Genomic DNA, 13,217 nt, shown 5'->3' on the forward strand with positions numbered 1-13,217 from the left:
GAATCCAGTTTCCCAGCAGAATTTCTTACTCTGGCCTTTTGTTGTGTAATCAGAAAAAAAATGATATTTTTTAATGTAAAAAATGCACTGTGCTTGCTGTGAAAATTCCAGACAATACCCAGCTGTGAACACCTCCTAAAGTACCACCTCAGAGGTGGCCACTCTCACCGGTGTTCCCAGATGCTTTTGCTTTATGGACGCTGACGTGCAAATGACCTTCATTTTGTTTCCTCGAAATGGGACCCTGTCATGCCGTCCGGTGACTTCCCCCTGCATGGCCCTCTTTCAGAGTTTGGATTATGACCGCTGCATCAATGACCCTTACCTGGAAGTTCTGGAGACCGTGGATAGCAAGGTGGGCCTCACACCGATCTCTCGGGACTGAGCGGGTCTTATGATAGCTCCTTCGCTTCTGCCCCTTTGCCCTTTTAACTTCCTTCACGGGGTCCCGGCATTTATCCCCTCGCCCTCCGTCCTGTCCTGCCAGCCAGAGCACTCACTGGCCCAGCCTCTCAGAGCCCCTTGTCCTGGCACTGCAGAGCGCCCTCTGCCCGGGACATGGCCGCCCTCGCCACCTCCGCTGCCCAAGTGAACCTCACTCCCAAGCGGGCTGGCCAGGGCATGTGCCTTCCCTGCCGCCCGCAGAACTCACTAACAAACCGAGTCATTCTTTTCCCGTGTGCGCAGAAGAGTCGCAGGTACGAGGCCGTGAAGTGGATGGTGGTGTTTGCCATCGGAGTCTGCACGGGTCTGGTGAGCAGGCGGGCGTGGGAGGGAGGGGGTGCCGAGGGGGGTGGGTCAGAGGTCAAGCTTGGGCCTGCTCAGTAAGCTGTTTGTTATAACAGGGCCTGCCTTGTCTTTTTTCCTTTTTTTTTTTTTTAAATTAATAACCTGTTTTTCATACTTTTGCTTTCCCTTTATGAAGTGAAAGTGAGTCATACAGCTCTGGTGTTCTTTAAAGCACTCAAAGGTTTGGTCAAGCCCTGTTCCTTACATAAGGGATGGTCTTATCAGGTAGATAACTTGGGAGGGACAGTACACAGTGGACATCAAGGTCACTCTGTAGGGAAAAAGCAAAGCAGTGAGACCGAAACTGTGAGCATCACGCCCTTCCCTACAGGACAGCGCACCGGTGAACAGGACCCCGTAGATCTCAGGGAGTTTTCTGTGCTGTCCTGGGGTTCCTGCCTGCACACTGCCGATTGTTTTTCTAGAAGGTAGAGCAGGCAGCCGTGGGCAAAGGGACGCCCGATGCTCGGAGTTCCGGGGTCAGCACACTCACAGAGGAATCACCAGCAACAAAAGATTGTGCAACGTTACCCAAGACCACAGTAACGCAAGGCCTGGGGCCGGAACTGCTGACTTAACTGTGGTTAAACCTGGAGAGAGAAGCTGGCGAAGGCAGCCGTCAGCCGGAGTGATAACTCGTCACAGCTGACTTCCGTCAGTTCGGTGTTTGAGCAGGGGCTTGTCTTAGCCCCTTCGGGCTTCTGTGACAGAAGCAGCACCGCCTGGGCGGCCGAAACAGCAGATGTCTCTTTCTCAGTAAGGCTGGAAGTTCAAGATTCAGGGCCAGCAGATTAGTGTCCGGTGAGGGCCTGCCTCCTGGTTCGTAGGTGACCGCCTTTCCGCTCTGTCCTCCCCTGGCAGAAGGGAGCAAGAGCACTCTCCGGGGTCTCTCTCTTTGTAGTCCTGGTAAAGTTGGTGTAGTACATGCATGTCAGGCACACTACGTTATAATTCAGTATTTGTGTTACTACGGAGTGTTCGTTACTGTGAGTGCAGTTTCCACCTGTCACCACACAGTGAACCCCCTGCCCCTATTTTCCCCTCCCCTAACTCCCTTTCCCTCCTGAGGTCTCCTTAAGAGGGCACTAACCCCATTCATGAGGCCTCCGCCCTCCTGACCTTGTCACTTCCCGAAGGCCCCTCCTCCAGCTGCCGCCCTGCTGAGGTTAGAACCTCAGCAGGGATTTGGGATGGGGGCGAACACAAGCATTCGGCCCCCAGTAGGGGTCACATGCATCCCCAAGCAGCGGTCTGTTCATCCCCTCTCTCCAGAACTGACTGCAGTCTCCTCCTTAAGTCTGTGTGACGTGCCCGTGAAATGTATACACGTGTCCAGTAGGATGTAGCCCCAAGGGCCGGCCACAGTTTTTGTTTCCTGGCAGTAGCCACATGTTCACTGCAGTAGATTCAGAGATCAAGGAGCATCTTACTAGTTAAGACGAGTGGCCTTCAAAGGTCTCTTAGGTAGCATTTTAACGGACACCAGTGTGGGGCAAGTCGGGCTGATTTCACTGTTTTATTGAAATTTCAGAGTATCGGTTTTGCTGTGTATGGTTCTGATGGCAGATTTCCCTGTAATAAGCACAGCCGTTAGCCATCTACTTGTTTGTTTTCTTTCTATTTTCCTATCAAACTCCTCTGAACTGCCATTTAATCAATACTATTAACTTGACCTGGCGCCCTCGTGTCCTGGGAAGGAAGGCTGGCCTCCAACAGGTGTCTGTTGCTCCTGGCTCTCTTGGCCTTGGACTTGTCACCACTTATGACTTCCACATTTAAGAGCCTCCAGCATTGGCTTCAGGGAAGTTGAGAGTTAAAGGCCTCAAGCCTTTGATCCTGAATCTCCGAAACTAGAGTTCTGTCCAGTTCTCCTTGAAGTAGGGACCTTAGGAGGGTAGAATAGGGGAACATGAGTGTTTTTTCTTATTTACCAGGGTAACCATTGAGTATATAAGACAGGAATAAGCCAGAATGGTGACTTGTATAAAACAGTAATAGTAATAAAGCTCACAGTGTTTGTGAGTTCTGCAGCGGTAACCACCATGCAAAACGCACAAGCATCTAAGTGCACGCTGTCATTCAGAGTCACCTGAGCTGTGTGCTCATCCTGCTGAGCGTCCCCGAAGACAGGCGTCCTCCCCTGTCTCCCGTCTTCTTCTGCTGCATCCTGTTCCTCCTTTGTTTCACTCTCCTTCTCCCATGGCTGTACCTCGTGCCTTTGTTTGTCCTTTGGTGGGCGGTGGGGCCAGGCTGGAGCGGGGCCCTCCGGAGAGCCGGGGTGACTAAGGGAAGCCGGTTCACCCGTCGCTGGTTGGCGGCCCAGCTGTGCGTGCCCAGGGCCGCAGACGCAGCGGGGAAGGCCGGTGCCTCTGAGGGCAGCGCCCGCACCGCCGCCGGGAAGAGCTGCGTGGCTGACGGCTCCTTCGTTGCTCTTCGCAGGTGGGTCTCTTTGTGGATTTCTTCGTGCGCCTCTTCACCCAGCTCAAGTTCGGAGTGGTGCAGACCTGTATCCTTTGCGTCGGCCTTGGGGTTCCTGGGTGTCAGCAGTTTCTGGGTTTGCTTTCTCGTTTAGAAATGGGTTTAACAGTAGACGTGATCCGTGAAGAGCTATTTATTAGCCATTTCCAGCGAAGGACACAAAAAGAACACTTTGATAAAATAGATACTCATACTTGTGGTTTAGTAAGACACGAACCACCAGGATGCCTACTTAGCCCAATCTACAAATTCAACGTAGGGCCAATGAAAGTGCCAATAGAATTTTTCATGGAACTCGAAAATGATCTTCCTAAATCTGTGCGGAAAAGTAAAGTGCCGAAAGTAGTTGGGATACTTTTGAAACCAGAGGGCCACTGAGTCCGGGGGTCGTGCTGCCTGTCACTACTCAGCCAGAAAGCCCAGATGGGTCGGATTATAGCTGCGTTGTCATTAATATCAGAGGCCACAGTCTGAGAAGCCTGCAAACATCCACCTTCCCTTGAGCTTTCAGAAGCAAGTTTACATGTGGGGGAGTGTGGGGGTTGGGGGGGGGCAATTCTGAGGGGTGGGGCAGAAATAAGCGCTGTTTGTCCTGAGAGCCAGGGGAGCTGTGCAGCCTCATCCCCAACTGGCTGGCTCCCTTTGTTCCGTGTTATCACCCCATTTGCATCCGCATCCCCCCCCCCCCCTCGCCGCCTGTGGTTTATGGCCAGGGAGGCTTTGTATTCTCTGGTCAGGGAGGAGAGGCATAAACCATTTGCTCCCTTGCCCTCAGTTAGGTGAGATAAGGTCTCACATTCACCAGCTGGTTATAAGTTGCTCAAACTATTTGGCAACTTTGATTGATGTTCATATCTCAGTTTCCGCATTCCGCTTGTCCAGGAATTACCCTGACTTCTTACTGTCCTGTCCAGTTTTGAGCCACAAGCAGGGAGATATGCCCTACCCGGTGTCAAGAGACAGTAATTGAAACAGTTACACAGGTGCAAGGACGCCTGGTTAGACGACGGGGGTAGTAGAGAAGCAGCAGCTGGCCTGTCCGGGCCGTGTAGGGAACGACGGAGTCAGCGCGCTCACGCAGTGAGGGTAAGACGGGCCGTTTAGTAAAGGGTGCTGGAACGTTGGTTCTCCATCTGGAAAAATAGCAAATTAGACTCCTACTTGGTCCTAGAAATTCATTCCAGATGGACTGGAAATGTAAATGGGCAAAACAAAACTTTTAAGGCACTAAATGATGTCAAGAGTAGGGAATCATTTCTTAAAATCCTGGAAGGCACACAGCAAAAAGGAAAAGATGAAAAAACTTGACCACATCAAAGTCAATAGTCTAGGGATACAAACAAACCCCAAAACAGTATCAACAAAGTGAGTCACAAGCCCACAGCCTCAGGGAAATTATTCACGACGCGTTTAAGAGACAGATCAGCCCCTGGCTGGCGTAGCTCAAGTGAGGGCTGCGAGCCAAAGTGTCGCAGGTTCGATTCCCAGTCAGGGCACATGCCTGGGTTGCAGGCCACGGCCCCCAGCAACCGTACATTGATGTTTCTCTCTCTTTCTCCCTCCCTTCCCTCTCTAAAAAATAAATAAATAAAATGTTTTTTAAAAAAAAGAGAGAGACAGATCATTTGTATCTAGAACATGGGGAGACCTGTAGCTCTAAGGAGAAAAGCCCAAACAGGGCAGCGGACACACTAGTAAAGGATGCACACAGGCACTTCTCAGTAGAGGGACACTGAATGGCCAGTAAATAACCGGATGGAACAGCGCCCCCCTCGGCGCTCATCAGGGAAGTGGAGGTTTAAAGCTGCACCTTCCGGGGACTCAGGAGTCCCTCCCCCAGCCGTGGACCTGAGACACGTACGAAGATGTTTATTGCAGGTTTGTGATTGCAAAAAGTTGGACTCACACCAAGTGGGAACATGGAAAAGTTACGGAAGGTTCACATAGTACAGTTTTGTGCAGAAGTTAAAGCGAACGAACCAGAAGTGTGTATGTGGACAGAGCTAATTCCCAAAAATGTAACATTGACTAAAAAAAAAGAAAGTTGGAATATGTGCCTAAAGTATAATGCCATTATTTTAGTTTTAGAAACACACGGAACGATATGGGTACATCTGAAAAAACACAAGTGTTGATCTACAACTAAAAGGCCAGACGCAACAAGCATTCATTCGAGATTCGAAGAACAGCCTTTTGGGAAGCCCTGATTGGCGCGGAGCTCAGACAGTGCTGCGATTGGGGGGGAAGGCAAGAGGAATTAATGAGGAGGGAGAGGGGGGGTAATTGCATCATGGAATGGGGGGGAGAAGCTTTGCGTGTCAGGAAGCTGAGGAAGGACTTCCTGTCGGTGCGGGTACGCTAGCGTGAGTGAGGCTAACGTCAGTCGTGACGTCTGCTGTGTGCCGGTGTTTGCACGCCTTGTGAACACCGCTGCGTCAGTTCCCACGTTCCAGAGGTCTGGGGAGCGAGACGGGCAGGGCAGGGCAGGGCGTCTGGGGCGGCAGCTCTGCCTCCTCTTCCCAGAGGCCCTGTCTCTGCAACTCGTCTCAGAGGGACGGAGGCGCAGCAGTTTCACGGTGGTGGTTTCTCCCGACGAGAGAGGACAGAAGCATGAAGGTTGTTTTTCTTTTAATCGTGTTTTAAAATTTTATTTTTAGAGAGAGGGGAAGGGTGGGAGAAAGAGAGGGAGAGAAACAGCGATGTGTGAGAGAAACATTGATCAGTTGCCGCTCATCTGCGCCCCAACGGGGGAACCGGGCCCAGGCATGTGCCCGGATCGGGAATCGAACCGGCGATTCTTGACTTTGCAGGATGACATCCACCCAACTGAGCCATGCCGGTCAGGGCGAGGTTTTCTTTTTCTTTTCTTTTTTTTTTTTTTTATGGCTCTTAATGTTTTGTCTTAAAAAAAAATAGCCCTGGCTGGTGTGGCTCAATGGATTGAGCTCCAGCCTGCGAACCTAAAGGTCGCCAGCTCAATTCCCAGTCAGGACACAGGCCCGGGTTGCAGGCAGGGTCCCCGGTTGGGGGTGTGAGAGAGGCAACCAGCCGATGTGTCCCTTGCACACTGATGTTTCTCGCTTTCTCCCTCCCTCCCCCTCTCTCTAAGGATATATAAATAAAATCTTTAAAAAGAAAAATAAGTAATACAATAAATTTAAAAATAGAGCAAATAGGGTATCACATTGAGATTTATTAAAGCTAGGGCTGAGAGGGCTGTAATATTTGAAGCATCCCATAGTTAAAACGGTTTCTAGTTTTTTATTGTTCATACGTGGGGACCAGGAAGGGGTGCAGTAAACGTGCTTCAGGAGAGACGCCGCCCCGTGTCACGCACGTGTTCGCAGGGAAGCCCTCGGTCGGCGAGCCCGGTTTCCTTAACCCCCCTTCCGCAGCGGTGGAGGAGTGCAGCCAGAAAGGGTGCCTCGCCCTGTCCCTCCTCGAGCTCTTGGGCTTCAACTTGATCTTTGTCTTCTTGGGGAGTCTGCTCGTCCTAATTGAGGTGAGGGGTGTGGGTGCTGCCCCTCTGTTGTCGAGGTTTGGGTCCTGCGCGCCTGCCTTCTCTCCGGCGCCATTGCCGGGAGGTCGGAGACCCGGCTTAGACAGACCTGGAATACAGATTCCTGCGGAAAGTGGCCACTCACTCACTCAGAAATGGTTCTGAGAGGACAGGTGTGTAGCCTCTCCTGCTGAGATTAAAGAGGAAACATCTAGGTTAGGAGGGTGGTTCTCCACCTTGGGACGCACATTAGGATGCCCTGGGGAACTTTGAAAACAGCTGGTACCTGGGCCCCAGCTCAAAGGAATGAAATCAACATTTCCAGAAGCCGGGTGTCTGCATGTATGGTCGAAAGGCTCCCCGGGTGATGCTGAGTCTCCGGGAACCTGTTAGAAACACACATCCTCCAATCCCCCCTCTGACTCCGGGGCCAGACACAAGGGGGTGGGGCCAGGCATCCCGTCTTCCCAGGCCCGCCAGGGGATGCTGGCTCTGAGGGAGGAGTCGGGTGTCCCTCTGTCGCGTTGGGTGAGGGTGGGCCGGGGCCGAGGGACCTGGGTGCATGGGCACGCCTGCTCTCCCGCCAGCCAGTGGCAGCAGGTTCTGGGATCCCCGAGATCAAGTGCTACCTGAATGGCGTGAAGGTGCCCGGGATTGTGCGTCTCCGGACCCTGCTCTGCAAAGCCTTCGGAGTGCTGTTCAGTGTGGCCGGAGGTAAGGAGGGTCTCTCTGACGTTACCTGCAAGTCTTCGAGGCGGGGGGCGGGAGATGGCAAGGAGCACGGTGTGTGTGAATGAGGCAGATCCGGGCCGGGGGCCCACCCTCAAACAGGTCTCTGTGCCTCCTGTTGGTGGCGGGCTCTTCCCGTGCAGACACTGCTGGGGAGGTGCCCCTCGGTTTGAGGTAGACCGACCATCTAGTTGGTCTGTGGCGTTGGCTTTCAGCACAGTCAGCCAGCTTTTAATGCAAACAGCCAGGTAATCGATAGTTTAGGCTTTGTGGGCCAAGAGGCAAAATGGGAAATATTATTTAGGAACTTAAACATACATAGCTGTGGGATGCCCGGTCCCACGGAGCTCTGCCAGCTGCCTCGGGTGAAAAACAAGTTGTCCCAGACACAGTCTTGCTGCTCTGGCAGGAAAGGGGGTGACGAGTCCCTCTAGTGGGGAACACCCCGAGCCCTTCTCCCAAACGGCTTTTATTGGGAATGGTGTGTGTAGGGGTGCACAGCATGCATGCATGGCTCATCAGTCAATGTCAAAGGCCATAGTCACACAGACACAGGTGTCGTCCATGGATAACAGCTGAGGGAGCACAGAGATCTGCCTCAGGTCAGGGTCTGTGAGTCACGCTGACACCAGAGGGTCTGCAAGACGTGTTTCATGAGATACGGAGTTCACTCCTTATGCCGTGAACTTCAACATCCATCGTGTATCCACAGAGCCATAAAAGCCAAGCAAGCTTCAAAGGGTACAATGTATTCTTTAGGCCTGACTTCCCACGGGATCCGGGATCCGTGGGCGCTAGTGTCGGGTCATGCCTGCCTCCAGCATTCCTGGCGTTCCAGCCGAGACTCAGGGGCGTCTCTCAAGGCCTTGCTCGTGGGAGGCTGCAGTCTCTGATGCCACACAAAGTGGTCCCCAACACCTCCCCCGCTTTTTAAAGTATTTTTAATTGATTATGCTATTATAGTTTTCCCAATTTTTCCACCCATGTTCCCCCTCCACCCTGCCACCCCAACCCTCCAGCATTCCCATGCCCTTAGTTCATGTCTGGGTTGTACATGGTTTGGGTTTTTTTGAGTTCTCTGTCTCCCGTACCATTCTTAACCTCTCTCTGTCTATTTTATGCCTCCCAATTATGCTGCTTCTTCCCCCTCCCCACTGAAATCTCTCCATGTAATCTCCATTTCTCTAATTCTGTTCCTGTCCTCGTTGTTGGCTTAGTTTCTGTTTTCGTTGGTTTTCTTTTCTTTTTAGGTTCATTTGTTGATAGTTGTGAGTTTGTGTTCATTTTACTGTTCATACTTTTTATCTTTTTCTGAGATGAGTCCCTTTAACATTTCATATAATGAGGGCTTGGTGATGATGAACTCCTTTAACTTTACCTTATCTGGGAAGCACCTTATCTGCCCTTCCGTTCTAAATGAGAGCTTTGCTGGGTGGAGTCGTCTTAGATGCAGGTCCTTGTCTTCTATCTCCCCCTTCCCTGTTTGTCATGGCGGACACGGTGGGAAGTCCGATGAAGCCTGCTACTTGCTTTCCGCCTGCACTATCTCTGGACAACAGTTGGTGCGTGCATCTCAGGGCTCAAAAGAGGACAGTGATCGGGAGGCAGCCCGTAGCCCCTATGACCTAGACCCGCAGATTTGGTCCTTGAAACCAAGTCCTTGGATTGAGCCACTGTAAGTTGTCATGCAAGGCCGGAAAGACCCCTCGTTCGGCGAACCGTGTGTCGTCCTGGAGTTGTTGACGTGGCTCAAGCTGGAGTTGATGGACTTGTCCCTCGAGATCGGTGGAGAAGACCCCTCACGGGCCAGGTTGGACCTCCTCCCGTGAGCACTGGTGGGAGTCCCACTGCGGAGGTGTGACCCACGGCTTGGAGAGGCCTGGGTCACACACAAGTGAGCCGTTGACAGGTGACAGGAGCATCTCCGTCAGCCGTACTATTCCTCCCTGGGTCAGGGGAGTCCAGCGGAACGGAGGCAGGCTGCAGAACGGGGTAGCCTTTTCCATGATACGGCTTCACCCTCTTCGCCGGCAGCTCCAGGGTTCCTGCGGGAGAGGAGACACAAGCACACCCTCTTCCCCAGGTTCGCTGTCGGGCCCAGTCACGGCCCTTGAAGATAAGCTGACTGAGGGCTGTGATGTAGGGCTTGACGGTCTTTCGTGGCTGGGGAGGGAGGAAAAGCCATTCAGTGACTTCAGATTTGGGGTTCACTGTCCTAATACTCTGTGGGTGTGTAAAGAGTAGGAAAACAAAGTAACAGCGCTGGGCTCGAGAGATCCACTGGAGTTAACTGCCTGGTGTGAATTGCTTGATTGACAAGACTCAGCTCACAGGAGTGGGGAGAGACACCCCTGTGATGTTAACTCAGTGCCTCCTCTTCTGTCGGATTAAAGCCCTTTACTCTTGGCTGCGTGGCACACAGTACCCTGGTGGGGGAGCGTCTCCAGCCTAGCCTGCTCCATGCTCCTGGTGCCCCCTTGGCCTCTGCCCCGCCTTCTCCCAGACCCGGAGGTCTGACGATCCCTCGTCTGGGGACCAAGGGCAATAATACTTCAGCTTTTGCAAAAGACTGATTCAGTGCTGGTCGGTGACCTGGCGGCCAGCTCCTTTGATCAGCTGCTGGAGCAATCGAAAGTAAACTTCTTGTTCCTTCAATAGCCCCATTCCCGTCTCGGTTAGAGGTCAGATAGTAGAAAGATCTCTCTCCTCTTAAGAATTAAACCTGAGTGGGGAGTTGAGCGGTTAAACAGTGGCCCACTGCCTGGGAGGGAGTGACCTGAGAAGCAGTTTGCTCCATCCTTACAGTGATCTTCCCCCCTTTGCTCTGCTCCGGAATCTGGAGAAAACGGAGCTGGCGGGTCAGGCTCAGGCCTCAGGCGGCAGCTGAAAACCAGCCTGAGTTTTCAAAGTGTCACTTTCTTCCCCTGCTCGGAAAGACAGGCCCCCTGCTGTTTCTGCAAGTTGTGACGCCAGCTAATGACCCTGTTGTTCTCTGGACCTGGTAGCTCCTAGTTCTAGAATGTGCAGTGTTTTAAAGACTTAGGTGTTTATTTTTCCTTCTATAACAAGTCTTTTAAAACTCAAGGCTGATGAGGTTTCCGAATGTCTGACCGAAGGAGAGTATATTAGGAAATGAAGAGGGGGAAACTTATAAATGAAGCAAATATGAGCGAAGAAAAGGCATAATGAGGAGCAAAGAACCTGGAAAAGCTAGCTCTTCCACTAAAGGCTAAAATCTTGCTTTCTCCTCCTGAAAACTAAACCTAAGTGGGGGAAGCGCCGCAGGGATGGGAGTGTGGTTGCTTCCACAGTGTGCCCCTCGTCGCCTGGACTTCTTCCTGCAGCTGGCCATGAACCCAGCACCTGTCCTGGTCCCCGTCCCAGCCTGTCCTCTCACGGGTGTCTTCCTTTGCAGCAAGTGCCCTTGAGGCCTTTAATGCTCAGCCCGTGCCCACGGGGTGCAGCAGTTTCTCGAGGGGAGGGAGAGAAAAGTGGAAAGATAGCAGAGAGAAAGTAGGAACCCCTTTCTCGAAACTAAGCCCGCCGACAGCCTCCCAGACCCCGGGGGCTGCTGTCCCATAGCTCGGGGATGACCCGGCCGGAATTCCCCTTCCGGACGTGCCGTCTGCGCTGCTTAGTGACGATGGGGAAGCGGACAGAGCTCTCCAGTCCCTGGCTGCGCAGCCTCTGGGAGACGCGGCTGCGTGGCGCTGGTAGTCTGGCCGAGGGCCGGAGGTGAATCTGATGAGGAGGAGGGGGAGCAGGCGGCTCCTCCAGCAGGTTTTCCTGGAGTGGGACCGAAGGAGGGCTGGGGAGGGAGCCTTCCTCCTCCGTTTGTGGCAGTGGGTTTTCATTATTAGGTTTGGTACCTACGCCCGCCGCCGCCACCCTGTGTGTCCCCTCTGTGGTGTCTGAGCTTTGCTGAATATCCGGGTTTCTAGTGTGAGTGGGGGCGAGAGCCACTCTTACTAGCTCCTGGGTGATACATTCTGACGTCCTGTAGGGGTCCCGTTCTCCTGATCCCGTTTGATTCCTGCCCCACTTTCCCCCACACTTCCACACCCGAAGAGCCTTTGTCTGGGAACCACGGGCAGTAAGTAGCTCTTAACGGTCTGCAGTAAGTTCATCAAGTGCTGTTCTCCAACCTGACGTCCCGCAGCCTGAAGAAGCTGCTGAAGCAGTGGAAAACACACCTCCTGCTCCCTGGAAAGCCCGGAGCCCATGTCAGGGGCTGGGATGGTTTTGCTTTTGCTTTTGTCTTCCCCACCCTCACTCGGCTTATCTGGTTCTGTAACCCTCTCGGGCTGATTGCTGGGGAATGAGCAGACGTCAGCTGATGGCAGTTTCCTGGAATACCTGGAGGCGGAGGGGGGAAGAGGAGGGAGGAGAGGAGACCGCAACCAAACTGGCACGAGAGGTGGCCCTGGCGGCACGAGAGGTTATGCCGGCAGCATAACCAAAAGTGCTGGTGCTGCTGCCCCTCACCGTGGGGTGCAAGGCCCCGAATCCCAGCCCCTGTCTGGGTGTGCCTTCTGTGATGATGGCGCGTAGCCTCTTGGCCAATGCAGGTCCCGAATCAAGGGTCGCCGTCGGGGCGCCAAGATGTGGGCTGCCCCGTCCCGCGGAGCTGTGCCGGCCGCCGTGGATGAGAATAAGTCGTCCCAAACACAATCTTGCTGCTCCCGAGGAAAAGGGGGTGGCGAGTCCCTCTACTGGGGAACGCCCCAAGCCCTTCTCTGAAATGGCTTTTATCGGGAATGGTGTGTGTAGGGGTGCACAGCATGCATGCATGGCTCATCAATCAATGTCAAAGGCCATGGTCACACAGACACAGGTGTCGTCCATGGATAACAGCTGAGGGAGCACAGAGATCTGCCTCAGGTCAGGGTCTGTGAGTCATGCTGATGCCAGAGGGTCTGCAAGACGTGTTTCATGAGATAAGAAGTTCACTCCTTAAGCCTTGAACTTCAACTTCCAGTGTGTATCGACAGAGCCATAAAAGCCAAGCAAGCTTCAAAGGGTACAATGTATTCTCTAGGCCTGACTTCCCACGGGATCCGGGATCCGTGGGCGCTAGTGTCGGGTCATGCCTGCCTCCAGCATTCCCGGCGTTCCAGCTGAGACTCAGGGGCCTCTCTCAAGGCCTTGCTTGTGGGGGGCTGCAGTCTCTGATGCCACACAAAGTGGTCCCCAACACATAACCATATAAAACATACCCAGGTAAGAGTGTAAACTTATCCTTCCCTTTCCAGCTGTACAGATACAGCCCGGCGGTCCTCTTTGGCCCGCAGGCTGTAGTTTGCTGATGCCCAGAGAGACTTTAAGAGTGTTTCCTCTCCCCTGATGGGGATCTGACTCGCTCCTTCTGTGAGGCAGTCACGCGATCATCCCTGCTGCAGAGTTAGCACGAGGAAGACGTGCGTAGCCAAGGCCTCCTGAGCTGGAGCTGGCTCGGGGCTGACTGGTGGTCTCCCCTCTCCCCCGTCCCAGGGCTCTTCGTGGGGAAGGAAGGCCCCATGATCCACAGCGGCGCAGTGGTGGGCGCTGGCCTCCCTCAGGTAAGGGCGGCTGGGCGGGGAGGGGAGGCCCTTGCAGCGCTCTCCCGGGCAGGGGCATTCTGTGATGCCACGTGGGCAAAAGTCCACTGGGAGCACCTGAACCTGACTTTGGAGTCTGATTATTGATTCTAGGGAGAGGGGAAGGGAGGGAGAAAAAGAGAAAC

The 13,217-nt window shown here is 53.4% G+C and overlaps 1 protein-coding gene across 2 annotated transcripts in view; it reads left to right on the plus strand.

Annotated features, from left to right (window-relative positions):
* CLCN6 (chloride voltage-gated channel 6) overlaps nucleotides 1–13,217 on the plus strand; it is a 37,009-nt gene that overhangs the window by 5,834 nt on the left and 17,958 nt on the right. For both annotated transcript variants that reach the window (XR_004903061.1, XM_028511829.2), the window contains exons 3-8: nucleotides 290–355; nucleotides 688–753; nucleotides 3,229–3,295; nucleotides 6,663–6,769; nucleotides 7,354–7,480; nucleotides 12,986–13,053. Coding sequence is in view for 1 of the 2 variants with exons in the window: in XM_028511829.2 (XP_028367630.1) it covers nucleotides 290–355; nucleotides 688–753; nucleotides 3,229–3,295; nucleotides 6,663–6,769; nucleotides 7,354–7,480; nucleotides 12,986–13,053 (501 nt within the window). In the remaining variant the exon portion in view is untranslated. The remainder of the gene's footprint in view (nucleotides 1–289; nucleotides 356–687; nucleotides 754–3,228; nucleotides 3,296–6,662; nucleotides 6,770–7,353; nucleotides 7,481–12,985; nucleotides 13,054–13,217) is intronic.

Source organism: Phyllostomus discolor, chromosome 5 (genome assembly GCF_004126475.2).
Source record: "Phyllostomus discolor isolate MPI-MPIP mPhyDis1 chromosome 5, mPhyDis1.pri.v3, whole genome shotgun sequence".
Lineage (NCBI taxonomy): Eukaryota > Metazoa > Chordata > Mammalia > Chiroptera > Phyllostomidae > Phyllostomus > Phyllostomus discolor.